Source organism: Oryctolagus cuniculus, chromosome 15, assembly GCF_051225735.1.
Source record: "Oryctolagus cuniculus isolate XC-2025 breed Fujian yellow rabbit chromosome 15, ASM5122573v1, whole genome shotgun sequence".
NCBI lineage: Eukaryota > Metazoa > Chordata > Mammalia > Lagomorpha > Leporidae > Oryctolagus > Oryctolagus cuniculus.
In genome coordinates this window covers 36,456,915-36,484,871 of record NC_142881.1, presented here as the reverse complement: position 1 = coordinate 36,484,871, position 27,957 = coordinate 36,456,915, and the positions used below count along the sequence as shown (strand labels likewise).

Below are 27,957 nucleotides of genomic sequence, written 5' to 3'. Positions count from 1 at the left end.
GTCTGGGCCACACAGGAAAATCCATCTCACTGTTGTATTTTATAGCCACACCTAGCTTGTGACCAAAAATGGTATTGCCCAGCCTGATGACCCACTCTGTTCCCCAGACTTGGCTCTGATGGGCCTGCCTGCATGCCAGAATTGGATCCAACCTCGGAGGAAGGGTATTTACCACCCGTGAGCATATTAGCAGTAATTTGGATCATTTCAAAGCAATTTCTCACTTGCCCGAACTCCCATTGTGCTTTGTGTCTGGGCCACGACACTTTGCCCGATCTCCCGTATGGCATAGCTATCTCTGTCTCCACACCCTTTCACACCCTCTGCAGTGCCCAGCACGGGGCAGATCCTCAACTATGTGTATCTGCGAAAATCAAACATACGGGTTCTCAAAAACATTTCCAAATCGCAGAATTGCTCAGAGCATTGTGGGCACTGTGGGAACAATGGGCCTTGTAGTGCCTCTGGAATCTGCCAGGCCCGCCTCCAGCCTGTCCACCCCTTTTACCAGCTCTGTGGCCCAGTGCAAATTGTCCACTGCTTCTGAGCCTCTGTTTACTCATTTGTGGAATGGAGCAAAGAATGCTTTTCTGATGGGGGCTTTGATAAGGACATGGGAGACTATTCATGGAGTGCTCCAGGCACAAGGTCTAAATGGGGGTGATTGTCATTATCCAATTGGAGTGAAATCTTTATGGATGCCTAAGTGCTGATTTTTGAAAAATCTGGAATTATCCAGTAGTTGTATCATTTAAAATCACTGTTCATAGAAAATTCACGCAGGAAGGAATCCTAGAGCCCATCTCGGTCCAATGTCTGAGATCCAGGAAGGGAAGTGGACTAAGTGGATTGAGTAAGTTCACCTGCTGGCACCTGGCAGAAGTGGGCCAGGCCAGAGCTCCTTTCCTGTGGCCTCTGCTTCTTGCCCCTGCATTGGGAGGTTCCCCCCTGCTGTGCAAGGGCCTCACACCAGCCCAGGAGCTCTGGGACCTGGTGCCCCTGGGCAACGGAAGCCAAGGATTTGGGATCTGCCGTCCTGGAGCTCCCAGCACATGCTTCCCACACTCTGGGTAGTAACACAGGGTGCAGGGCCTGTGCTGGCTGTGTAGCTCACAGTGCTGGCTGGAGCCCTCCAGACTAATGGTTAAAGAGTGTGTCCGACAGACCTGGTGCCCTACCTGCCAGCTTACCACCACATACCCTCTCTGAGCTTTGCTTTCGTCATTAGAACAGGAACAAGGATAGTCTCTACCTCATGGTGGTGTTGTGCTTGGCACATGGTAACCACTGCTTAAAACTGACTATCAGGATCATCAGCACATTCCCTCCAGGACCTGTGTAACCTGCGAAGCCTGACCTGATCTCTCTTCTGAGCAGGTGCTTTGGCAAACTCTACGCTCTCCAGCAATCCCCTTTGCGTCCAGCAGCAATGTGGTGTTTCAGATCTGTCCACCCCAACCAGAGAACCTGAGCTTTGTAGTAAATCAGTAGTTGTTGCTCATCAGGATTGGAGTTGGGAACCCCTGGGTTTTCAGTTCATCAACAGTTATAGGCAGGAGCCTGCACTGTGGTGTAGCAGGTTAAGCCGCTCCCTGCAAAATCCAGCTTCCCATGTGAGCAACCAGTTTGAGTCCCAGCAGCTTGTCTTCTAACCCAGCTCCCTGCTAACGTGCCTTCGAAAGCAGCAGAAAATGGCCCAAGTGCTTGGGACACTGCACCCACCTGGGAGACACAGATGGAGATCCAGGCTCCTGGCTTTAAGCTGGCCTAGCCCTAGCCATTGCCACCATTTGGAAAGTGAAACAGCAGATGGAAGATCTCTCTCTTTGTCTCTCCCTCTTTCTAATAAATCTTTTTAGAAATTAGTTGTCAGCAAAAAATGGACCACTGGCTTAGCCAACACTGCCTTTCTTCAGTCACCTTAATTTTGAAGCCACTTCTACGTTGAAGGAGTCTGGTTTTGGGCACCAGGGCAGGCGCGCACATCCTTCAACATATGACCTCCAGATACCCCGATACTGAGTTCTTTGTGCCTTAAAACACTTTAGCTTCCATTCGCTGCTTTTTGTTATTTTTACTTGACAAACTATGGGTGATTGGGAAGTTCTGAGTTTCTATTTGGAAAACATGGCACTTTTGATGAAACCAGAATAATTCAGATAACCCTAAATTTACAGAGTCCAACTTCCTAAACCCTTAGGGCATTTTTTCCTGCCATAAAAAGTTGTATTTCAGCGAGATTCTTGCAGTGCCCTGAGTCTGGGTCCCAGCCCTGCCTTGATTCTGAATATGACATCATTTCGTTCTGGCTAATGCACACACTCATCACCCTGCACGCTGCGGGATTCTTCACCATGGCCTGAGACTGGGCTGCACTCGGTGAGTCGTATTGGTGATGAATGGTTTCAGAAGGAAGTGCAGCAGGAAGAGGCTTTGCAGGAATGGAAGAGGTGAGGCAGCTCCATGTGAGATTCTGCAAAGGGATTAAGATTTGGCACCGGCTTGGTTTCTGTGCAGCCTCTTAGGCAGAGAGCCCCAGGAGAGGGAAGCAGGCTGTCAGCTGAGGCTTTGCACACTCCCAGCCTGCCTTGAAGGGTGCTTGGCTCTTCCCTCTCTGAGGTACCCAGTTTTACCTTGGTAAAGGATGGATGTGGATGCAGGAGGCGTCCAGAAGACCAGGTAAGAGCTCCGATTTCTAAGCAGTCCTCTGGTGGGCTTGTTTCATGGAATCCTGGGGAACTGTACCACCGTGCAGTGTCAGCCAAAATACAACTTCTCTGAGACATTTTACAAAGAGAATCAGCTTTCTTTCCTTGTTAAGAAAGCTTCTAAAATGTTTTAATCCAAAATGCTTAACTTCATAGGCGTGAATTTTTTCTTTCCCCCAATCACAACTTTGAGACGGCTTTTTTTTGTTTGTTTGTATTTTGAGCTAGAAGTTCTTGAAAAGGATCTTAATAGTTTGTTTTCATTCTGTTTACAAGAGCCTATGGTGTGTTATATATCAGCATTTAGTTTAATGAAAACTTCTAACTTGGTCTTTTCTACAGGATACTAGCTCTGAATTAGTTGTTCTTTTTTGCAGATTTGATTTATTTTTGGTTTTCTTTTTTTGTGTGTGCTTGTTTTGATCTTTTGACTTCTGCGAATATGATACTAGTAAGAAATATCCTGAATTATAAGTAATTTTAAAGAGAACTACACTCAGAAATAGAAACATATTTGATGTTATCCCTAATTGAAATGAACAACTTGAGTATTTTATTTTTTTGGTGCTTTAGGTAGGCTTTATTTAAAAAAAAATAAGTGCTAATGTCCAGTTTGTGGGAAAGATGATACAACTTATCTGAGTGGTTATTTCTCACAAACAATGAAAGCATATTAGACCTTTGATAAGATTAGCTCAAGGAGAGATCACTAGGAGTTTTCTGCTTACCACCAACTCAATTCCAAAATCTATTCCTTTTCTTAAAAAAATTTTTTTAATCTAGAGTTAAAAATAACCCAGAATAAAAGTTGAAAACTGTTTTGTTTCTCTGTATTTGGCTAACTTCATTGCACAGTGCTGTGTTTAAGGAATTCAAGCTATGAAGACTACTCTTGAAATGGCTCGCGCAGCTCTGCTCGCGTGTGTCTATAGCCCTCTCCAAGGGCTTCCACGGATGATGCTGTCTGAGGAGCAGGACTGAAAATTTTGGTTGCGTGTTCATTCCCTCCACTACCCTGGGAGGTGAATGACAACATTAATAACACGAGAAAGTGTGTCAGTTTCCAGCCCCAAGCCCACTTTTCCTGTGTCCAGCACTGTGTAGAAAGGGGGCCCTGGGCACATGTGCTGCCAGCGAGGGCGCAGAGTGTCTGCGGTCCTCGTGGCAGGCTGCCGGTGCAGGGACTTCCACGCACTCCACATAAAATCTTCCTAAGTCCAGGGGACTCTGGCACTATGGTTTCCGTGGGTGAGGGCGTGGCTATGCATTGCATTTCTCTCATTATTTTTGTTTCCTGAGTTCTGTTGGTTCACATAGTCCTCTGTGTTTTGGGAAACAGACTGGAAGTAGAAACTCTCGCATTTAGTATTGCTTTAATCTAGCATTTTAACCATTGTGTTTTCATTTAGTGGGGATGGCTAATAATAATATGTGTGTGTTTTCTTGTTTTTGTTTTTGTGGAATGACCAATAAGAAGGTGGCTTAAGGCTCAATCTGAAAAGATGTGAGAGAGGCTGCTATCTTTTACGAGAAGTTAATCATCCTCAGGGTTAAAAAGGGAACATACTTGAGTGTCCATTCTCTTCCTATTATTGAAAAATCTAGACAAGCCATTGCTATGAATGCTTTTCAAAATTAAGCTTTTAAAAAAATCATAGTATATAGTGCAAAAGTGGGAAACGCTGGTTTTATCTGACCTCACTCATGTTATATTGATATAAACTTAAGAAATATTTTTGGTCCTCAAATACTTTTAGAGGACCAAACAAAATATGGTTTTGTCACTGTACTACTGTGTCCTCCTCTTACTCGGTACCTGTCACTGTGGAGAGAGGGAAAATTGTGCAGGTAAACAACTGAGGAACGCTTGCCAGCAACATCCGGGAATAATGGCCCCGAGTTATCCTTTCCTCTTTAAAAAGGGCTCTGTTGTTATTTTATGTACTTAAATAGTATATGATCGGAAAAAAATCGCATAGTAAATAGAGGTAGACCATGAAATATCTTCTCCATGGGTAAGTATTCAGAGAGAATTTGGAAAAAGAGGAAATAGTACTTGATAACTGCTTCTGGAATGTTGGGATGCAAAAGCAACACTTGCAAAGTTGGTTCAACACACACCATCCTGGGCTCTTCCACAGAAAGATGGATAGATACATAGATACTTATAGCACCAACTGTGGTCCATTGTACTTACATAGCTGTAGTCTGTAGCACCCGAGAGAGAAGTGGAAATGGAAGGTCCGCGAGAGCAGGAATGAAAGGCTCTCTTGAAACAGCTGACCAAGAAGGACAAGAAGCCAGGATCATGAAGCAGATTGCTGGAGTAGTGGAGCAATCCAAGGAGCCACAGCATAAAAATGCCTCAGGAAATGCCCAGTGGGTGGAAATAGTCAATACTTAATGAAAATGTGGCAGTAGAAAGGGGCGAGGAGCCACCTGACAGGGATAATGAGATTGAGCTGGAAACTGGAATAGGACTGGCTGAGCTAAAAAAAAGGAATCAGGCCAATTAGCAATAATGAGGGTGTTTACTCGCTTGTAGATTGGCAAAATACCTCCCTGGGATGGAATTAGGACAAATGATCATTTCCTGTGCTAATGACTTTAGAGACGAGGAGGAGAAGCACCGTAGAAGGTGCAGGGTGTCTGTGAGTGAGCCGCTGTGATTTAATGGTTCTAATAAATGTAAGAGTAACAGTAGGCTCGAGAGTGGAAAACTGAGATAATGTATACATGATGAGAACTAAATAAAAACACAGATTGAGATTATGAAAAAGGTCAATAAACCTCAAGAATTTTGTCATCTAATTTTTTTAAATAATTATTTTTACTTGAAAGAGTTACTCAGAGGAAGAGAGAGAGAGAGAGAGAGAGAGAGAGAACTTCCATCCACTGGTTCACTCCTCAAATGGCCGCAATGGCCAGGGCTGGGCCAGACTGAAGCCAGGAGCCAGGAGCTTCTTCCAGTTCCCCTACATGCGTTCAGGGGCCCAAGCACTTGGGTCATCTTCCACTGCTTTCCCAGGCACATTAGCAGGGAGCTGGATTGGAAGTGGAGAAGCTGGGTCTTGAACCAGCACCTGTATGGGATGCCGGAGTCACAGGTAGTAGCTTTACCAACTACACCACAATGCCGATCCCTTGCCATCTAATTTTTAAGTATAACTACCAAACACCTTTTGGGAAGCACAACATATGACAAGATTTGAAAAGTCATTTTGGCAGGTGTGATTGAGAAGAACTAGATTTCTTTTCCTATCCTCCCTTCATGGCCTAACAAAAGAAGAACAACAGCCTTTTCTTTCAGGCATTGTGGGAAACCCTCTATGTGCCTTGATTTGTTTTATCCTTGTAGCTCTGGATTTTGTGTTATCTGAGCTAATAATCAATATTTACAGAAATAGCACAAAGAACTGCTCAAGTAGACGCTTCACAAGAAAGAGTTATCTCTGAAAAAAGTACAAAGTTTGTTCAGTTGGAAAAACAGAAAAACACACTTAGGGAGCCCACAAAAAAGATCCACACATGATTTGATGAGTGATCTATAAGAAATTGATATTAAAACAAGTGTAAGGGCATTTTAAAGTAATTAAAGTGAGGGAACCAGCCCCACACTCGGTAGGACCTTTGTAGATGAAGGGAATACTTCTTGGTTGACATGAAAAGGAGCCAGCAAACATAATAAATTATTTTCTTTGCTCCTTTCAGAAAAATAGATCAAAATGAGTACCAATCTCAAATCATCTTTGGAAGCAGACACACTAGATCAAGAAGGAGTAGGTGCACAGAATGTTCCAGACCTAGATGACAAAGTGGATGTGCATAAATCTTGGGAACAGCTTGGCTGTCTTCCAGGAGTTCTAAAGGAACTGAAGGGAGAAATCCTGGGACTGCTAGTGAAAGCAATTGACTTTTACCTTCAGAAGTCCTGCAGTCCCCTGAGGCTTGATGAGCTCGCTTCATTTCCTGGGCCAGAGATGATAATAAATATATATAAGGTGTAAAATAGAGAACATCAAATGGTATGTTTTAGGTCGTGATTTTGAGTTCCCAAATCCTGTTTTGTCACTGCCTGGAAAGTCTTTCTGGACGTTTCATTCTTGAAATTGCTGAGAACTACCAGCCCCTTACAATCATGTAAAATAAACACTTCGTAATTCATGTGAGCTCAGTAGCAAAAGCACCAAGCAACAGATGGGCAGTGACTCAGTCTTTCAAGAAAGTGTTCACTACACAGTGCTGCTTCACCAAATGGGGCGAGGATTCCCACAGCCTCAGAAACGGATCCTCACTCCCCAGCAAGCGAGTAAGCAGCCTGTGGATTTGCACACTAACCAGCTTTTGAGCCCCTAACTGCACAGCTCTGCTGCTCCATCTGCCTGGAGGTCTGGCCCTGCTCCCAGCTGCCTTCCCTCTCTGGTGGTCCTGACTCCATCGAACCTCGAAACCTAGGTGCCGTGTGCTCTGTTTGCGAGTGTCTTTGATCCTCTAGCACCCCTGACCCACACTACTTGTAGCAGTAGCATGGTGAGGGGTCCCAGCCAGAGTCAGAGTAGAGCCAGTACAGGGAGTTGGTCATGGTCAAAATGAGCTGGAGTAACAAGAGATGTGGAGTTGGGGGTGAAGGTTTATTTAATCATTTAACAGGTATTTTCCTGAGCTCTTAGAATGAGCCAGTCAGTGTACCTGGGTTCCAGGTATGAATGAGACAGCCAAGGTGACAAAGACAAATAAGTAAACCTGGTAGAGCAGGGTATCTCAGTTGTGGCACTATTGACATTTTAAGATAATGCTTTGGACCGGCACCGCGGCTCACTTGGCTAATCCTCTGCCTGCGGCACCGGCACCCCAGTTCTAGTCCCGGTTGGGGTGCTAGATTCTGTCCCAGTTGCTCCTCTTCCAGTCCAGCTCTCTGCTGGGGCCCGGGAGTGCAGTGGAGGATGATCCAAGTGCTTGGGCCCTGCACCCATATGGGAGACCAGGATAAGTACTTGGCTCCTGGCTTCGGATCGGCACAGCGCTGGCTGTAGCAGCCATTTGGGGAGTGAACCAATGGAAGGAAGACCTTTCTCTGTCTCTGTCTCTCTCTCTCTCTCTCTCTCTCTCTCACTCTCACTGTCTAACTCTGCCTGTCCAAAAAAAAAAAAAAAAAAAAAAGATAATGCTTTGTTATGGGGGCCTGTCCTGTGCATTGCAGGAAGTTTCACAGCGTCCCTGGATGCCATCCGCAAGTCCCCAACACTCCCACCCCCCCACCCACCCCTACCCACTCATCCACCCCCCCCCCACTCCCCCCTACCCACTCATCCACCCCCCACTCCCCCCTACCCACTCAACCACCCCTACCTCCTTACAACACAAGAATGTTTCCAGGCACTGTTGAGTGACCCCTGGAGGCAGAATCACCTGATTGAGAACCGCTGCAGGGGAGTATGGTAGGTGCTAGCATGGAGAAAAAGTAGGCCATGTGGGAGCTTCCTAGCAAGACCCCTTAACCCGACCCTGGCTGACAGAGGGGGCTGCCTGTGGACAATCAGCACCTCTTAGAGGACACCTGGAGGGTGAGTAGCCCTCAGATGCAAGGTTGGAGGAGCAAAGTTGAGGCGAGGAGGTGTTCCAGTGGAGGGAACAGCCAGGCCTGGAGACCACGCAGAGGAGGCCCTGGACCAGCCTCAGCTGGTTCCAGGGGACGTAGAGACTCTTTGGCACAGAACTTTACACATCCCCAGAGACAACGTTTCATGCTCAGCCCGTCAATAGCTAACATTTTGCATGCTGTGCTTAAATACAGGTAGCCATCCCCAAGTGAGAGGTGATGTTGGCTTAGAGATGCTTAGGCCCAGGGATCTCAGGTCCCAAAAGGGAAGAAGTAGGCATCCAACCCCCTGCTTGGTAAATTTTCCAAATACATAGAATTCTGATTGGCTCAAGCATCTCTCTTTATTAACTAAATCTGATCAAATTAGGCCAAAATTCAAAACTTGTTTGTAGAAAAATTTTCTCACATGACTGCCCTCCAAGCTGCTTCCACTTGCTGGTGCCTACAGACTGCCTCGGCCACGGTTTAACCAAGAATGTGCTCCTGCATTGCTGCACTGCCTTCCTCTGTAATGGCCTCCTTGCTACAGAGAGACTGGTTTGTATTTCTACCAGCAGAGACCTATGTCCCCAGTGGCAGGTCTCCTTGGGGCTTCTACACTGATGAGCACATTCGGAGAGGACGTACCTGTGTCTTCACACAGCAGTATCCCTTCTGCAACATGCATTTTTCTGTTGGCTCCTTGATCACCCTTGTACCTCATGGGCCCTTTAGTCCCTTAACAGTAGTAACTGACATGGAGCACCTGTTGTGATGCATAGGAGAGGAAGAAGTGTCAATCTAAAGGCAGGGGATAGGAAATAATGAGGATTGGCCCCATGCTAGCCACTTCCGTGTCGGTGAATTCCTCTCAGTAACCCTTGTTAGTGGTTGCTGTCTTCCTCCCTGTCCAGAGGAGAGCCCGGTCTGACTTTGTGCAGCTGCTCAGGGGAGCAGGTAGGGTCTGATCCTCCCCATTTGTCAAACCTGAAATCCAAGTTCCTTCCACTTGCATTTTCTAGAGGAGCCCTCAGACCAGAAATCCTTGCCAGGACCCAGCTCTCTTGCTCCAGGCTCATCAGGGCTCTTCTTGGGCTACAAGGCAGGTCTGGAGTTGTGTGACCTCCAGGTCCAAAAATGAGGCTTTATCCCCAGCAGTGCACGGTGGGCTTCTTGTGCCCTACGTGCATCCTTATTTGGCCCTCACTTCATCACCTCCTCCCCAAATTCTTGAGTTGGCTTCCCAGGCAGGGAGCCTAGTTCTTTTCACCCTCAATGCTGCCCTGCTGCCTGCCTCCAACCTAAAGAATTCAAGACCAGGATTTAGGAGATCCAGGCTCCAGGGACCGCTGCCTTTCACTTGCTGATTGGTGTTGAGTGGGTTTCTTATTCAGTTGACTCCTTTGCAAAATGATCAACCAACCATAAGCCCTACCTGGCTCTTTGACTGGTTGCCCTAAGTGTGAAAGTATGCAGTGTGAATAAAGGTGGAATGGTTGCTGCATCACTTACCATCATAAAGGGCTACTCCTTCAGGAATGGGAGGGGGAAATTGGCAGAAACATGTTTATTGAATAAAGGAATATGAGGAGGTGGGTTCCAGAGAGGAGATTCATATCGGTGAGTCTGATGTCCACATCAGAGAAGCAGCTGGAATGTAGGATTGAAGGCAGATTCTCTACACTTAGGTAGTATACTGTGTCAGGCACAGGCATTATGGCGCGTGTAAAAGAAAGTACTAAGAAGATTATACCTGAAAGGACCCCACTGATTACCCAACCACCCTCTTCCTTTGATGATAAACATGGAGAATCAGAGACATGGATAGTTAGATCAAATTCACATGTAGTTGGAGGGCAGGATCAACCTATTTGGCCTATCAGTTAAGGCTCATTTGGAATTTAGGAAAAGGAAACTCTAGAATATTTTTTTACAGAGATTTTCAAATAACCTTTGGTAGGTTCTCCCAACAAAAATTCTTAAAGATTTGGTCCTCATGGGATTGTGGTCTATGGTGTTAACCAGGTTAGGACTTGGCTCATAGTTAGGCATGCACAGAGGGAAAAGTGACTCCATGAGGTTTCCAGTGTTTGTTTATCAGTGAATCTGTTCCTTCAACCAGTGCTTATGGAGCACCCACAGCCATATGCCAAGCACTAGTCCAAGTACTTGGATGTAGCGATGCACAGACAAGCCCTTCCTCTTTGGAGCTTCTAGTTTAGTTGTAACCTGACTTAACTATAAAATGATTAGGGAAGGTGTATGGTGAACTGTCAAAGGTAATAAGATGAACTGTCAAAGGTAAAAAGATGAACTCTTTTGGAAGAAGAGCAGTTGCAGAATAAAACCGCAGTTTGCTGGGAATTCACCATTCATTCCCTTTTTTTTCCTGATACCTTATTCTTTTTTCATGTTAGTGTAATGTTAATACAAAGAGAACAGATGTAATGTGGTTCATAGCTACAATTCTAAGAATATAATGATAGTCCCAACCTCTCCCTTCCCTTGCCTTCTTTTTCTAGTTTTTAAGATCACATATTTTTAATTAACATTACAGTCAATGGCTTCACTAAATAAGGAGATCAACAAGTAAAAAGTAAGGAAGCTCATTTAGTAATAATCCAGGCAAGTGCAATAAACAGTAATCAGATGGAAAGATGACCATTTCACCCATATACAGTAAATTAAAAAAAAACACTGATCATTAAAGCTATAGTAGTATAACATTCTTAACCATTCATTCCCTTTTAAACAAAAAATAAACTGTGTACATTTTCAAATAAGCACAAAAATACAGAGATAAATAGAATGACCCTGTGTGTCCATCGGCTAGCCTCAACACTTACCAACATCATAATTTTATCATACAAAAGAAATAAATTCCAAATTGTTTTTTTTAATAACAAGTCTACATTCAGAGTTCTCCGGTTGTCCCCTAAGTGGTTTTTAATATTTGGTATTTGGAAAAGGGATGGAATGAGGTCTAAATACCGCACTTGGCTGATGTTTCTCTTATCTTTTAGTCTCTGACATATTGTTCTCTTTGTATGTGCCACTCACTTATAGAAGAAGCTGTGACTGTCCTGTGGAACATCCAGCCCTCTTTAGAGCACACAGAGTGACTGTTGAGAATTTCCTTCCTATGAGCACACTGGGCAAGCGTCTGTCAGGTGGCTTTGGAAGTATCTTTCTCGTGTGCCTTCTGTCTCGGGTTCTCAGTCATCGTGGCTGACTGTGCTGTGGTTCTGCCGAGAGCGCTGGGTGCGGGCTGGGCCAGGGCGACGAGCGTTTTCCCTCCCGGCGGTGTGATGCTGTGCCAGGCCGTTTGGGGAACGCGAAGGAAGTGCAAGTGCCTTGGCTTGGCTCTAAGGAGCTTATCGTGCAGTTGAAAGGAAGAAAATTGCATGAAACTAACAGATGAACACAGGCAGCAGGGTGTTGGGAAGTCCAGCCACACTTGGCACAAACTCCAGCCTTGACAGTTAACAGCTGTTTGATCACGCACACACTGCTTCACAGTTCTGAACCTAATTCCTCATCTTCAAAATAGGGAAGAAAAAACTCTGCCTGCTTCAGGAATACAGGAAACGTAGGCAGCTTGGCCTCAGAGCCAGGCAGCTGGGAGCTGACTGTAAGGACTGCTCCTTCCCTATAATATCGTTATCCACAGTCACCTGCACCTTACAGCGTGCTGTTCTAGTGCTGAGTACTATATGTGTATTACATCATTTTAAGCCTCTTGGCAACTCTACTTTATAGATCACAAAGCTGAGGCTTAGAAAATTAGGATTTGAACCCCAGGAAGAGTAATTTAGAGCTCAGAGCTCATTCTCTAAATTGCTAGAATATATTAATTTTTCAAAGTAGGGTCAGTAAGACCCACTATCCTTGTTTATAAAGAGACATTATATCTACTTTACAGACTTATCATGAAAACTAAGACAAAGTATACTCTGCAGATAGAAAGTAATCAATGTTTTTTTTTTCATGGTTGTTATGAAACAGTTTTTTTTACTATTGGACTATCCTGTGAAATATTAAATGGTGCAGATCATTCTTAAACACAGAAGAAATATGGAAAATAGAGACGTTAACTTGCATTGAAGACTTTATTGTGGGATCCAGTGGGTCTTTGGCTGTCAGAGGGATTGTTAGAAATACCCACTTTAACTTCTCAGTTGTCCCGCTGACACATGTGTGTGTTTACAGGGTCGGGGAGAGCACATGCTGCACCCCGCCCCTTAGGAAGGCTGTGTGGGAAGTGACTAGAAGAGGCCCTGATTGGGTGGGTGGGTGGGGGGACTCAGGTTGAGTCTGAGCACCACGCGGGCCAGTTCTGGGTCTGAGCGCACTTCTGTGTATCACATTGCTTCTTCCCAGGGAAGGTGGAGCTCACAGAGGACTCCACATCTTGTTCGGAGGATTCTGTGAGACAATACAGAGAAAGGTAGTGGCAGAAACACCCAGGGTGGAACCCAGAGAAGTCAAGAATTGAGCGATCCCTGTCCCACCTCCCCGTGCCCTCCCTGTTCCTGTTGGGGTTGCCGCCTCCCTCTTCCTCACTCCACTGAAGGGCAGCTGGCACCCTGGGGCCCCGCGGGAGCAGGCCACAGTGCCAAAGCAACAGGGCAAGGATGCTCTCAAGGGCCCAGTCCTTCTCAGCAATGGGTCCCTGGTGAGAATCAAGAGTAGAGAGCTTGGATAAGCTCATCTGGGCCAGCCGATAGCTTTTGCTCCTCACATTTCCTGGGTTAAGAAGCTTATTCCCAATTTCTTGAAAACTGTAGAGGAGGGGTACGTGGTTTAAAATGATAAAGTCATTTGTCCTTGGGATCTTGCCCGTCCTTGGGACTCTTCCCTTCTTCTGGTTCCCAGTGCCTGGTGCCTGCATCTCCGTAGTAGGGCAGATTTTGCAGCTCACTAATACTCTGCTGTGAGTTCATTGTGTCTGCTCTTCCTGCCGCCCACTAGGGACATGGAGACACATGGGAAGGAAGGGTCTGTGGTGAGATTGGCAGGCGGCCCTGCCCCAGGAGGATGTGCCAGGGGACCCGTGGACCTCGGGCTTCCTGGAGAAAGCATCTGAGGACTGAGAGCGACTCAGCCTTACTGACCAGGGAGAGCAAACGGCTCCTGTGATCATTTGGGGACCCTATGGGGAGAGCCACCAAGTGCCCCAGAACTCTGCAGACGGGAAGTGCAGTCCCTGTAAGAACCTTGCCCTGGCGTGGTGAGGAAATGGGGCGGCCGAAGGAGCAGCTCCTGCAGTCTGTCCCCCAGTGCCTCGCCCTGTGCCACTTGCCCCATGGGGCCTCCGTTTCCTCATGAATGAACCGAGTTCCTTTGAGTTCCTTAGCTCTAGGGCTGTCTGAAATTATTTTTAAAGCCGAGGGGGGGAAAAACATCAAGTAACTCCAGAAAACAGATTTGAGTCCTTATTAGGTTGCAAATAGGAGCAGAGACAGAACCTGATATTGAGAAAGAATTCAAAGAAACACTCGAGAGGCATCTTGGATATTGAGTCGATAAAAGCTTTATGCAACCCTGGTCAATGCTGGCCTCGCGTTTTCAACAAACAAGGAATGAATCACAGGAGGACTCTGCGGAAGAGGAGAAACTGCCTTAGAGGCAGATGGATGTTTGGCTACAAGTGCTAGAGCCTCCCCTGGGACAGGGCGGTGACTCGGGGAATACAAGGGGACTTCAGAAAGTTCACGGAAAATGGAATTAAAAGAAAAACTTATTTTACTGCAAAAAAAAAAAAAATCCCTGGCAGCTGTGACTGGCACAGGAAGATGTGGTAGGGTAATAGTGGATGCAGACTTGAGTCAGGAGAGGCTGGCTGGATGCAGGGTGGGGAGCAGGTGTTGGAGGCACTGGAAGGCCCTTTGTGGAGCAGAGCGCATGCCCGTGGGCTGGTGGGTCTGTCATAGCTGTTTGTGGGCAACACACGTCCAGAGTCCTCTGGACATGGCAAGGGCCCTGGGACTGAACCACTTGGCAACTGGTGCAGCTGGGACACAGATAAGCAGAAATCAGAGTCTGGCACGGAATCCAGGAATGGAGAGGAGAGCGGGTTTTCTCCCCCGGGGTATTAGAAGAGCTAATCTGTGCATCTGGGCCAGATGCACTGTATCAGGCAACATCCTCCTCCTCATTGTCATCGTCGTCACAATAGCAACAGTGGGCATGTGTTCCATGCCAAACACTCCGCCAGGTCCGTTTACTCCCTGCTGCCCCAGCCCCATGAGCAGCCTGTCTAGTGGGCATTGTTTCTTTATCCTCATTTTACCTCAAATTCCAGTGAGTCTCAAAAAGGTGGAACCTTGAAATTAGTGACTTGCAGAGATGAGGACTTATAACCAAATCTATGTCCTTCTCTTTCCTGAGCCCAGTAGGAATTGTGTTGTACAGATCTGCCATGCTTTCAGTAATGCGAAAGCACAAGGTGCAGCATTATCACTTTAATCAATGTACCCCCTTTAACTTGCACTTCCTTGATCACTAGTGAAGGTCAACAGCAATTTGCTCGTTGGTCGTCCTGCATAGAGTCTCCTCCTCTTTCATGCCCTCTCATGTCACAAATGAAAACAGACCAGACCAGTGTGTTTAAGCAACCTGTCCAAGGCCATGTTTCTGGGTACTGAAAGGGGCAAGTCCAGCGCTGGTACACCAGCTCCACCCACTGGGCCTCCGACCGGATCCTCCATGCCCTGGGCTGCACTTCCAACTCCTCACCCAGCCCCTCAGTGGGAGGTATGAGAAGCCCTGCTCATTCCCTAGGCTGTCCAGGAGAAGAAAGAACAGGACAGGCAGCTCTTAGCCCAAAGCATCCTGACATGAAATCCTTCCTACAAAAAGCCTTGGAATCTCTTCTGATGAATAATAGGTAACCACTCATACATGCTTTAAAATAGCTGCTTTGTTTTGAAATTAAGAAATAAAAGTGAAGAAGAAAAACTGTAGAGGAGGCAGATGGCATGTCTTAAAAGAGTTCTCACTGGAGATGTTAAAAGCCAGCATAAAAACTGGCTAATAAACTGCCCATCAGAATCCAAAGAGAAATACACCCTGAGGTCTTCCTGGGGCACTAGGAGACAGGAACAGCTGCTATTGGGAACTGTGTCGCATGGGCGCTGGCAAGCGTGTACTCAGTTTTTGCATGTTCTCATTGATTCCTCACAACCATCCGGGAAGACAGATGCTCTTATTGTCTTTAGCACCATCTTAAAGGTAGATGAACAGGCTCAAGAGTTCAGATACTTTTCTCAAGGTTAGAAGTTGTTGGTAAAGCTGGCCCTTGAACTGGGGCCCAAATCAATGTCTGTGCTCTCATTTGCTTGTGCTCCCAGACACCCTGTGCACAAGTCTGTACCAGATCGTGAACAGAAGATCGCTTGTCAAGGAACAGGCATTTGGCACAGCGGTTAAGGTGCTGCCTGGGACGCGTGCATTCCACACTGGAGTGCCCAGGCTCCACTTCCATCCTGACTTCCTGCTGGTGCACACCCTGGGAAGCAATGGGTGATAACTCAGCTGTACTTGGATCCCTGCCACCCACATAGGAAATCCGGATTGAGTTCTAGGCGCTTTGCTTTGGCCTGGCCCAGCCCTGGCTGTTGCAGGCATTTGCAGAGTGAACTAGCAGATGGAATGTCTCTGTCTCTGTCTGCCTTTCAAAAATAAGGAAAGAAAAAAAAAATTAAAGGCCGCTTGTTAAGACTCTTCCTTTCTTCCAGATTAACATCAACACCATTTTTCAACTGCAGTAGTTGAGGCTCAGGAAATCTGTTGTAGATAACAACTCTTAAGTGTTGCAGCCAAACGGACTCAACCCTGAGCATCTTTCCTCTTCCTAGACTGTCCCCGCCGCCGTGTACATACATCCATGCACACGCACACACACACACACACACACGCACACACACACACAGCAAAACGTGCAGCTAAGAATATAGTGGGTTCAAATAACTGAAGCAAACAGTTGGTTGAAATGACAGACTCCAGGGCTGGTGGGCACCGTGCCAGCTATTCTAATTGTATCTCTACCAACAAATTTGAATCTCTGTTTGAAGACAAGGGTCATTTGGATTTCAGCAATCCTTACAGGAGTTTGTTTTTTTTTTTTTTCCTAAGTATAAATTATTCTTGGCTCTTCCTGAATAAAAAGAAAGGGCTGTTGGTCCATCTCTTGTCTAGTGTATGGTTTTACATTGAGGAAGATGAGCAGCAAGGAAAGTATCCCTCGAGAAAACCAATGGGCAACTGCTCTTGGCTGCCTTGTGTTGCCTCTAGCAACTAAGATTTATTTGCTAAACACATATTTAATGCTTACTGTACAGCAGGCACTGCTGAAAACAGTGTACAAATAGTAACATTCTTATCGCAGCTCCAGGAGAGGGGAACTGAGGCAGACGGGGCTCAGTGACTTGTCACATAGCTGGGGGTGGTAGAAATGGGGGCAGGAATCAGGTAGCCTGGCTTCCATGTACATCATTTGCAGGTAGTAAGGAGTTGCAATTTCTTCTACCATAAAAGTTGGTTATCTTTCTGCAGGAATTTTCTCACACAGAGAGTAAGCCTGAAGTTCACGTATTCCGTGACCCGGGGCAGGCGGGGGTGGAGGTTGGGGGGGAACTTAACCATGGGGAGCAATGGAAAATGAGTCAGAGCCTGTTTATTTTGGTGATTTATTTTGTGGGAGTGATTTGTCACATGAATGAACAAATGAAATATGGCCCTGTGCGGCTTCTGTTTGCCACTTTGATATGCCGTGATGAATTTCTTTTGATAGTCTAAGCCATCTAATTTAAATACCCACAAAATGAGAATATTATGATTTGTAATTGGCCTCCAGCCCTGTCCCCACCCCGTCATCTGCATCTGGCACAGTGGAGTCCAGTGCACTTCACCTCTTGTACATTTGACCTCTCACTCTAAAAATAAGGGCCAGATGAATGCTCCGATTCCTTATAGCGCAGTGGAGGTTTTACTAGACAAGTGTGGTTAGTACTTCAGAACAGCTGCACGTATGCAATGAAATGAGCCGAGTGACCTATTTTCAGACCTTGACACGTACATCAGGCTTAAAATTCAACATGCACTTTCTCAAAAGGGAAGCAAACGTAAACAGTGTTCTCATATGTTATCCTGCACGTCCGAGTCCTGTTTTAATGGTTTCTCTTTTGACTCTGGAATATACCATGTTGGTAATGGCGAAGGAAAGCCCTTTCATTTTCTTCATAGTGATGACATGAAAACCGTAAGATGTGAGTGCTGACAGAGGTCTGGAGTTCATCAGGAATGACCCCCCTCTTTTCATGAGAGGCTCTGAGAAGTTCATTTCTCCAGGGCCCCCTGGTCAGTGGTAGGGAACATGGGGCTAGACCAGGGTGCCAACGCCTGGCCAGCTGAGCTCTGAACAGTGCTCTGAGTGCTCACTTCCTTCTCCAGGCTCAGCCATCACACAGACCCCAGGGTTCTCCTGTCTGTTGTCTCAGGCCTTGGACTTTTCCAGAATTCAGGCCTGGATTCCCTTTGTGCATTGGGCCCACTCTACCACACATCCAACAGAGCACTGACAGCTCTCATTCTACCTGATACTCTCCCCAAACATACAAACAAAACTCTTCTCCTTCCTTTTTCATTCTTATTTCCTCCTTCCTCCTCCTCCTCCTTCTTTTTCTTACCTAGAAACCTTTTATTTAAGGTGTACAAAGTTCGTGCATTTCATAGAAACAAATTTAGGAACATAGTGATTCTTCCCACCTGCACTCCCACCCTGCTTCCTCCTCCCTCTCCTATTCCCATTCTTATTTTCTATAAAGATCTATTTTTAGTTAGCTTTATGCACATAAGATTAACCCTGCAGTAAGTAAATAGTTCAACAAATAGTATGAGGAGAAGATAACTGTTTCTCAACAGTTGACACAAAGGCTGTTCAAAATTTCTCCCATTTCAAAGTGTCAATTTCACTTCTATAGATTACCTACTAGTTACCTCAGATCAGGGAGAACATAAGGTGTTTATCTTTTGGGGACTGGCTTATTTCATTAAGTACAATGGTTTCTAGTTGCATCCATTTTGTTGCAAACAACAGGATTTCTCTCTTTTTTGCCACTGTGTAGTATTCCATGGTGTACATATCCCATAATTTCTTTATCCAATCTTCAGTTGATGAACGTCTGAGTTGATTCCATATCTTAGCTACTGTGAATTGTGCTGTAATAAACATGGGTGTACTGATAACTCTTTCATGCTGATTTCATTTCCTTTGGATAAATTCCCAGGAGTGAGATGGCAAACAAAGTACTTTAAAACACATACCATCACGCCCTCAAAGCCAGTCTTCGTTACCTTGCTGTCATTGTCCACTTCATTTGCTGATGTATCCCAACCACCTAGAATGGTCTCTGGCACAGAGAAGGCACTCGGTAGACATCTGTTCAGTGAAAAGGCTGGCTCTTCATTTCCCACTGAATGAACGAATGTTCACTTTTATTTGGTGTTCAAGGCTTTTCACCATCTAGCACTGATCTTTTCCCATTCTGCTCACCTTCTCCCTTCAGTCCTCTACTGATTAAAAGTTATTCTTTTATAGGCTCACAATTTATTATTTACTAATAAATATTCAATTCATGTGTGCTTATACCAGGCTTTGTCTAACCTCCTTATGAGGATGAAATCATTTCATTAACAACCCTATGAGACTGGCATTATCATTATGACTATTTTAGGAATGAAGAAACTGAGCCATAGAGAGATTAAGTTACCACTGTAAGGTCACACTTCTAGGACAAGGCGGAGCTGGGAGTTAAACACAAGGGAATATCATTCCAGAGGCCATATCCAGAGCCCTGGTGCCATGGCTAGCCCTCCTATTAATTTATTTTTAGATGCAAATGCAAACAATCCAGAAGTGTATAAAGTAAAGTGACAATTTTCCTCCCTCTGAAAAGGATCCAGAGAATCCATGTGTGTGCTTCCAGATGATTTTCTTATGTTTACATGAGCAGTTATACAATTTTACAACTAACATTATGCATGTTAAAACTTTCCTTTTTGACTTGCTGTCAGTACCTAAATCACTCCCTCCTTTTTCAGTGTTGTCTGATAGCTCAGTGTCTGGAGACACCATGAGCACACAGGCCATTCCCCCGGTGTTCCTCTTTTTTTATTTTTTTTTAATTTTAATTTTAATTTTAATTTTTTTGACAGGCAGAGTGGACAGTGAGAGAGAGAGAGACAGAGAGAAAGGTCTTCCTTTGCTGTTGGTTCACCCTCCAATGGCCGCCGCAGCCGCTGGCACACCGTGCTGATCTGAAGGCAGGAGCCAGGTACTTATCCTGGTCTCCCATGGGGTGCAGGGCCCAAGTACCTGGGCCATCCTCCACTGCACTCCCTGGCCACAGCAGAGAGCTGGCCTGGAAGAGGGGCAACCGGGACAGAATCCGGCACCCCGACCGGGACTAGAACCTGGTGTGCCAGCGCCGCAAGGCGGAGGATTAGCCTAGTGAGCCACGGCGCTGGCCCCAGTGTTCCTCTTAAGATCAATGCTGGAGTTACTATCTTTGGACTTCCACTTGTGCAATATTAAATATTTCAAAATTTTACACTTTTAAAAACAGGATTGCTGAGTCTCACGGTATACACACTTACAATGGTGATAAGTGGTCATTCCAAACAGTTGTGTCACTTTACCCTCACGCAAGGTGTCTCGCAGTTCCCTGTGACTTCTTTCCCTCTGTGTTTAGATTCAGGAAGTAAAGGGCAGTAGCTCCTCGCAGCCCAGCCTGCTCGTCGTGCCTGCCTACGGCACGACCTTCACTCTTCTTCCCACCTTTGCTCAGCTGAGCAAGTCCTTCCTGCTCGCCGGGGCTCCTGTTTTCTCTTCTTCCCTGACTTTCCTCTTCCCATTCCTGCCCCCGTCTTCCTCTCTCTCCCTCCCTCCCTCCCTCCCTCCCATCCGGAAAGGCACAGACCAAGGTTTCCTTGCTGCGATCTTCACATGAAGAGATCCTGGAGGCTACTTAGGAGGAGGGTGAACTTGGAGCTCCTGGCTGTGGGGATGCGTCTTTGCATGGTTGGTGTCAGTTGGGGTTCATGCTGGCGGCATCAGCATTTGACTTTGTGATAAAGATGACCCCCATTCTGACCCCCTTGTTTAAAGCACAGCAATGAATATGGTTAAGAAAGGAATAGGGGGAGGCGAAACTGGGAGATGAAACAAGGCAGGATAACAGCATCCTATTGGCTGAACTGCTCCCTGTGCCCTGCCCCCACCTTGCTTGGTGCCTTCCATACGTTACTGCATTTCATCCACGGTGAGGGCAGACTAAACAGATTAGGAATGTTCTGTCTGGAAAGAGGAGGAGGATGTGAGCGCAGTTTTTAAGTCATAAATAGTTCTGGTGTAGCTACTATGAAGATACCCCTATAAGTTAGAGGAGAGTGGGTGTAGGCCAAGAGAAAGGTAGTAAATAGAACTTCACATGGGGAACTCTGCTTCAGATCACCGTGTAAGTAGATTTTTCTTAGAGAATGTCATGGCAATGGATTGGTATGGGATTTCTTAGGGGCTTGGAATGCTTTGGGTCCTTAGCCATTCACGTTGAGGTCAAGGGGTCCAACAGTGCTTACAGTGCTTACTAAGGTATTTGGGGGAGGGGAGAAGTGGGAGGAGAGCATTGTGAACTTCCTGCGTCTCTGTTTAAAAGGAATCTCTCTACGTCTTATCTCTTGTGAGTTCCTTTGGGAGGAGTAGGGCTGGGGAAAATCCTGTTATAAAAAATTAGTGTCCACAAACCATTGCCTTAGTTCTTGACCCCACTGTTAGAGACAAGCCCTGGACTGGAAGGACTGTGGGTCTAACCCACTGTGATAAGTGTTGTCTGTGGGCCAAAGTTCACCATTGCTTTCATAGCACACGTTAGCTAGCATCCACCATCCCTGAACCTGGGCATAGGGGAGGGCAGGTGAGAGAGGCAAGTACAGAGCAAGATCACAGCCTGTTGGTAGGACTCCCTGGCCTCCACCAGACCCCGCCCCAGGCAGGCTCAGTCTCACGAGCCACACGGTGCTTCTCAGTGTGTTACCTGCTGTGAGCTCCCGAAGAAGAGTCAGGCAGGCCAGGAGCCTCAGCCTCAGCCTTGGTGTCACCACAGGTTTATTTCTCCTCTGCACTGTCACTGAGCTGCTGATTTAACCACTCTTCTGAGAGTCAGAATACAGCAGTTAGAGTCTTTGCTTAGCCGTTGTGCTGTCATACATTTTTTTTTTTTTTGACAGGCAGAGTGGACAGTGAGAGAGACAGAGTGAAAGGTCTTCCTTCTGCCGTTGGTTCACCCTCCAATGGCCGCTGTGGCTGGAGCACTGCAGCCGGCGCACCGCGCTGATCCGACGGCAGGAGCCAGGTGCTTCTGGTCTCCCATGGGGTGCAGGGCCCAAGCACTTGGGCCATCCTCCACTGCACTCCCTGGCCACAGCAGAGAGCTGGCCTGCAAGAGGGGCAACCGGGACAGAATCTGGCGCCCCGACCGGGACTAGAACCCGGTGTGCCGGCGCTGCTAGGTGGAGGGAGGATTAGCCTATTGAGCCTCGGCGCTGGCCTGTCATACGATTTTTATAGCACTTTTTGAACATCTTTCTAAGCTCTGTCTATGCCTAAATGGTTGTTGGAGGATTGACTGTGATAAAGTGAATAAAACATTTCTCAGAGTGCTTACAGCATAGTAAACCCTTAGCAGATGGTGGTGACAGCGGTTGTAGCTGCCTTTGACATCAGATCATGTTAATGTCTCCCCATCATTATTGTTAGCCTGGTTCCCAGCTCTGTGACTTGCATGGACTTTTAACTTCTGCTGTGACAGTATGCCTTAGCCACTAATTCCCCACTCAGACATCTGTCTGAGTCTTTCCAGGCCTACAGCTCACTAATAAGTACTGGATTTTCTGTCCTTGCCTGTACCTGGGTTGACATCCCAAAGCATGATACGTAATGCATAGTAATCCAAAATGACAACCCTGTTTGTATGCTATTGAATTTAGGAGCGTACTTTGTCTCTTAAGGGCAACCTCCAAAGTCAAGTTATCCCTGTTTGCAGATGACCTGATCCTATATATGGGAGAACCAAAAGACTTCATTAAGAGACTATTGGAACTCATAGAGTTTGATAAAACTCTAGGGTATAAAATCAACACACACACACACACAAGCCTTTGTGTACACAGAGAATGTCATGGCTGAGAAAGAATGGGTAAGATCAGTATTAGTCACAATAGCTACAAAAGAATTTAAATACCTAGGAATAAATTTAACCAAGGATGAGAAAGATCTGAATGATCTCTACAATGAAAATTACAAAGCTTTAAAGAAAGAAAGACAAGAAGACAAAAAATGGAAAAATCTTACACTTTTGTGGATTGGAAGAATTAATAGCATCAAAATGTCCATACTAACCAAAGCAATTTACAGGTTCAAAGTGATGCAAATCAAAATAGCGAAGGCATTCTTCTCAGATCTAGGAAAAATGGTGTTAAAATTCATATGGGAACAGAAGAGAACCTGAATAGCTAAAGCAATATTAAACAGCAAAAACAAAGCCAGGGGCCAGTGCTGTGGTGTAGCGGGTAAAGTCACCACCTACAGTGCCGGCATCCCATGTGGGTGCCAGTTCAAGTCCCCGCTGCTCCACTTCCAATCCAGCTCTCTGCTATGGCCTGGGAAAGCAGTAGAAGATGGCCCAAGTCCTTGGGCCCCTATACCTGCGTGGGAGACCTGGAAGCAGCTCCTGGCTCCTGGCTTTGGATTGGCACAGTTCCAGCCATTGCAGCCAACTGGGGAGTGAACCAGTGGATGGAAAACCTCTCTGTCTCTGTCTCTGTCTCTGTCTCTAACTGCCTCTCTGTGTATCTCTGACTTTCAAATAAATAAATCTAAAAAAAAAAAAAAGCCAGCAACATCATAATACCAGATTTCAAGACTTGCTACAGGGCAGTTAAGGTCAAGACAGCCTGGTGTTGGCACAAAAATAGATATTTGGACCAATGGAACAAAATAGAAACCCCATAAATTAATCCACGCATCTATACCCAACTAGTATTTTAGCAGATGAGCTAAAATCAATCCCTGGAGAAAAAAGTTTCTTCAACAAATGGTGCTGGGGAAAATGGATCTATGCATGCAGAAGAATGAAACAAGGCTCCTACCTTACACCTTATACAAAAATGAACTCAAAAATGGGTCAAAGATCTAAATCTACAACCTGATGCCATCAAATTACTAGAGGAAAACATCTGAGAGACTCTGCAAGACATTGTCATTGGAAAAGACCCCAGAAGCACAGGCAATAAAAGCAAAAATAGACAAATGGGATTACATCAAGCTGAGAAGCTTCTGCACTGCAAAGGAAACACTTAACAAAGTGAAGAGGCAACTGACAGGAGAAAATAATTGCAAACTATACAGCTGATATAAGGACCCATATCCAGGATCTAGAGCTCAAGAAACTCAACAACAAACCAATAATCTGGTTAAGAAATGGGCAAAGGGCATGAATAGGCATTTTTGAAAGGTTGAAAATCAAATGGCCAATAGACACATGAAAAAATGCTCAAGATCAATACCCATGAGGAAAATGCCAATAAAAACCACAATGAGGTTTCACCTCACCTCAAAATGGCTATCATCCAGAAATCAAAAAACAATAATTGCTGGCAAAGATATGAGAAAAAGGTACCCTAATCCACTATTAGTGGGAATGTAAACTAGTACAACCATTATGGAAGACGATATGGAGATTCCTCAGAAATGTGAAAATATATCTATCATATTACCCAACCATCCCACTCCTAGGAATTGACAAATGAAATGAAATCAGCATATGAAAGAGTTATCTATACCACCATGTGTGTTGCAGCTCAATTCATTAATAGCTAAGGTATGAAATCAACCTAGATGTTCATCAACTGATGACTGGATAAAGAAAATGTGGTATATATATATACTCTGGAATATGACTCAGCTATAAAAAGAATGAAGTCCTGTCTTTTTTGCAACAAAATGCATGAAACTGGAAACCATTTTGCATAGTGAAATAAGCCAGTCCCCAAAAGACAAATATATGTTTTCTCTGATATGTTGCAGTTAATATAGAATATAAAAAGGTGGTATAGGAATGAAATGGACATCTTGTGATATTGTTGTTTTTAGCCCTTATTTATAATGTTGTGGAACTGTCATCTTCCTACTTTTTACTCTTTGAATATTATGGTGAGTGCTGAGTTGAGCCTGTGATTATAGAGTGGTGAAATTAGTCTTTGCAAAAATTAAAGGAAAAAAGGCATAAATGAGGGAGATTGAGGGGGGAGGGAAGTATGGTTTTCTTCTTAGAACTGTACCCATGAGGCCGCCACCACTAGGCTAATCCTCTGCCTGCGGTGCCAGCTCTCCGGGTTCTAGTCCTGGTTGGGGCACTGGTTCTGTCCCGGTTGCTCCTCTCCTCGTCCAGCTCTCAGCTGTGGCCTGGGAAGGCAGTGGAGGATGGCCCAAGCACCTGGCTCCTGGCTTCAAATCAGCTCAGCGCACAGGCTGTAGCAGCCATTTGGAGGGTGAACCAACAGAAGGAAGACCTTTCACTCTGTCTCTCTCTCACCGTCTAACTCTGCCTGTCAAAACAAACAAACAAAAAAACCTGTACCTATGAAATCTATTATCTTTATACTAAAAAAGTTTAACAAGAATACAAAAAGGAGCCTCCATGTGTTGTTTCATGTTTGGTATTCTTCCTTTTCTGCAGCTGAAATACTGAAATGTCAGTGACTTGCCCCAAGCCATGGTTTTACTAGTGGCACAGACAAGCAAAAACCCAGATCCACCGATTTCCACCTTCCTACCATTCTCTATTAATTTTGAGTTTACACATCGGGCTGTATTATTTTGCTTTAATTCATATAAATTTGTGGTGTTCCCTGTGAATCTGGGAGCTGGAAGAAAGTAAGATTTTTACTTCTACTCCTTTGTAGCTACACTGTAATCATTTACTGAAACATAAGAAAACCACCTGGCTGTTAACGAGCAAAAACTTTATTTTTTGACCTATTCTTTCAAAGTGTTCTGGATTTATCCTAATGAACAGCTATTGAGGTGTTTGTCAAATATCTTGCAATGTCAAATGTCTAAAGAAATATGTAGAGTATAGAGAAAAAGAAAAAAAAACAAGAAAACAGTGAAATAGAACAACAACAAAGCAACTGCTTTAACAAACAGAAAATGGACGTTGTGCTTATAAGAAAGACATTCTAAATGAAATTTTCTGTCTCTGCCACCAGTAAATCCTGCCATCTTAAGAACGTATTTTGTGTCTCGGTGCCAAAAACCACAAGACCTTTGTTCTTGTTCTCATGATCCACTGCAATGCTCTATTCAGAAAGTTCTGGGATGGACCCCCTCCCCCCGCCTCCCCCTTCCCAAACTCCTTTGACGTTTCTCAAACTGAGCAGGTTACAGGTTGATTGTGTGTGTTTACACCTGAGCTAAGCAGAGCTGGGCTCCAAAGATATGTTTCATTGGCTTTGAAAAATGTTAGAATCCTTTTGGCAAATCACTTTTTCCTATTAAGATGCTATCAAGGGGGGGCTGGTGCTGTGGTGTAGCAGATAAAGCCACCGCCTGCAGTGCCGGCATCCGATATGGGTGCCAGTTTGAGTCCCAGCTGCTCCATTTCCAATCCAGCTCTCTGCTACGGCCTGGAAAAGCAGTGGAAGATGGCCCAAGTCCTTGGGCTCCATCACCCACATGGGAGAGCTGGAAGAACCTCCTGGCTCCTGACTTCAGTCAGCCCAGCTCCTGGCCATCTGGGGAGTGAACCAGTGGGTAGAAGACTGACTCTCTCTCTCTCTCTGCCTCTCTGCCTCTCTGCCTCTGTGTAACTCTGCCTTTCAAATAAATGAATAAATAAAATTTTGTAAAAAAGATGCTATCAGGGGTTATAGATCTTTTCTAAAGGTCATCAAGGAAATAACCACCCCTGCAGAAAAAGCCTTAGGCACACATATGTTACAATGGCTAAAAACCTAGAAGCAACTTATAGTTACGCTAACAAAAGAGTTCTTAAGGATCATTGGAAAGTCCCTTACATAGGGATCAAAGTGAACTCTAAAGACTTTTAGTAACATGGAGAAAGGCTTGATGAACACATTATATAGAGAAAGCGGATTTTAACTATATAACGAGGGCCAGCATTGTGGCATAATGGGTTAGACTGCCACCTGCATTGCTGGCATCCCATATGGGCACCGGTTTGAGTCCCAGCTGCTCCACTTCCAATCCAGCTCCCTGCTTGTGTGCCTGGGAAAGCAGCAGAGGATGAACTAGGTCCTCGGGCCTGTGCGCCCATCTGGGAGACCCAGAAGAAGCTCTTGGCTCCTGGCTTCAGTCTGGCCTAGCCCTGGCTGTTGTGGCCATTTGGGTCCTGAACCAACAGATGGAATATCTTTCTCTGTCTCTCCCTGTCTTTCTCTCTAACTCTGCCTTTCAAATAAATAAAAATAAAATCTTTTAAAAAAATGTATATAATGGTATCACAACTATGCAAATATGTGCAGTGATAGTGTTTTTTTTTTTTTTACAAGTGATCTTCTGCTTTATTTTCTAGCTTTTTATAATTGTGAATTTTGATGAGTGGATGGGAAGCATTATCTTTCTCAGTTGCCAATTTTCAGTTTGGATTTCTACTGCTATGAAAGGTTCTTTGGATTTCTCTAGAACAGTGATACCCTGAGCTGGTCAGGCCATAGCACATAAAATGCCAGTATCATGTCTGCAACCATGACAACAAAAATGTTCCCACGCTGGGGCGGGCATTCAGTCACTGCCCAAGTCACCCTCATCCCGTATCAGAGTGCCACTTTGAGTCCTGCTCCACTTCCTATCTAGTTTCCTGCTCATGCACCTGGGAAGCAGCAGATGATGATGGCCCCAGTCCTTGAGTTCCTGCCAACCATGTGAAAACATGGATAGAGTTCCTGGCTCCCAGCTTTGTCCTGGCCCAACCCTGACTGTTGTAGCCATTTGGGAAATGAACCAGCAGACAGAAGATGTCCCTTTCTGGCTACACACATTGCCATTTGTCCCCTGGGGGGGGGGGGAGCAGTCACTCTGAGAACCATTGTTTTAGATTCATTCACTGATACTTCTCTAAGGCCCACTCCCCTGAGAGACCCAACACAAGGTAGCAGTAGCTGATCAGTTGTCCACAGGAATGGAGTATTTAGAAATCGAGGAATGTGCTCACTCATTCACGAAAGACTTGTTTCCCGAGAGGTGTCTGGTTTCAGGAAGGCATGGCGGTAGGTAGTAAGGTTCTGTCCAGCCACGGGGTGGGAATCAATGGGAACTCTGCTCTTTGTGAGCAGAGGTGGAGTGAGGACAGCCTGGCAAGTGACAAGGCTCACAAGGACCGAGGCACCAGCAGTGCTGGTCACAAGAAGGCTGTGGAAGGCGAATTCCCAGCCTGAGATGGGAGTGAAAGCAGAAATGCAGTTGACTAGACATTGTGGAGCCTGCTCCCGAGAACTAAAGCTCCTTAAATTCCTCCTGACAGGGAGCAGGATTGTCCTCAGAGCCCCAGGCTGCACTCGCTCCCTGGAGGAGGAGCAGGGCCTGGGAGG

At 45.5% G+C, this 27,957-nt stretch overlaps 1 protein-coding gene across 20 annotated transcripts in view; it reads left to right on the top strand.

The window, feature by feature from the left end:
- The window catches only part of PLCE1 (phospholipase C epsilon 1), a 311,578-nt gene that overhangs the window by 77,500 nt on the left and 206,121 nt on the right, over nucleotides 1-27,957 (top strand). For 4 of the 20 annotated variants that reach the window (XR_016222120.1, XM_089314717.1, XM_070057587.2 and 1 more), the window contains exon 1: nucleotides 2,315-2,450. The exons of 9 other annotated variants lie outside the window; for them this stretch is intronic. Coding sequence is in view for 5 of the 11 variants with exons in the window: in XM_089314717.1 (XP_089170843.1) it covers nucleotides 2,400-2,450 (51 nt within the window). In the remaining 6 variants the exon portion in view is untranslated. Of the gene's footprint in view, nucleotides 1-2,279; nucleotides 2,680-27,957 lie in introns of those variants that run through there. 7 more of the 20 variants (XM_089314722.1, XM_089314720.1, XM_089314718.1 and 4 more) reach the window with 4 other exon arrangements.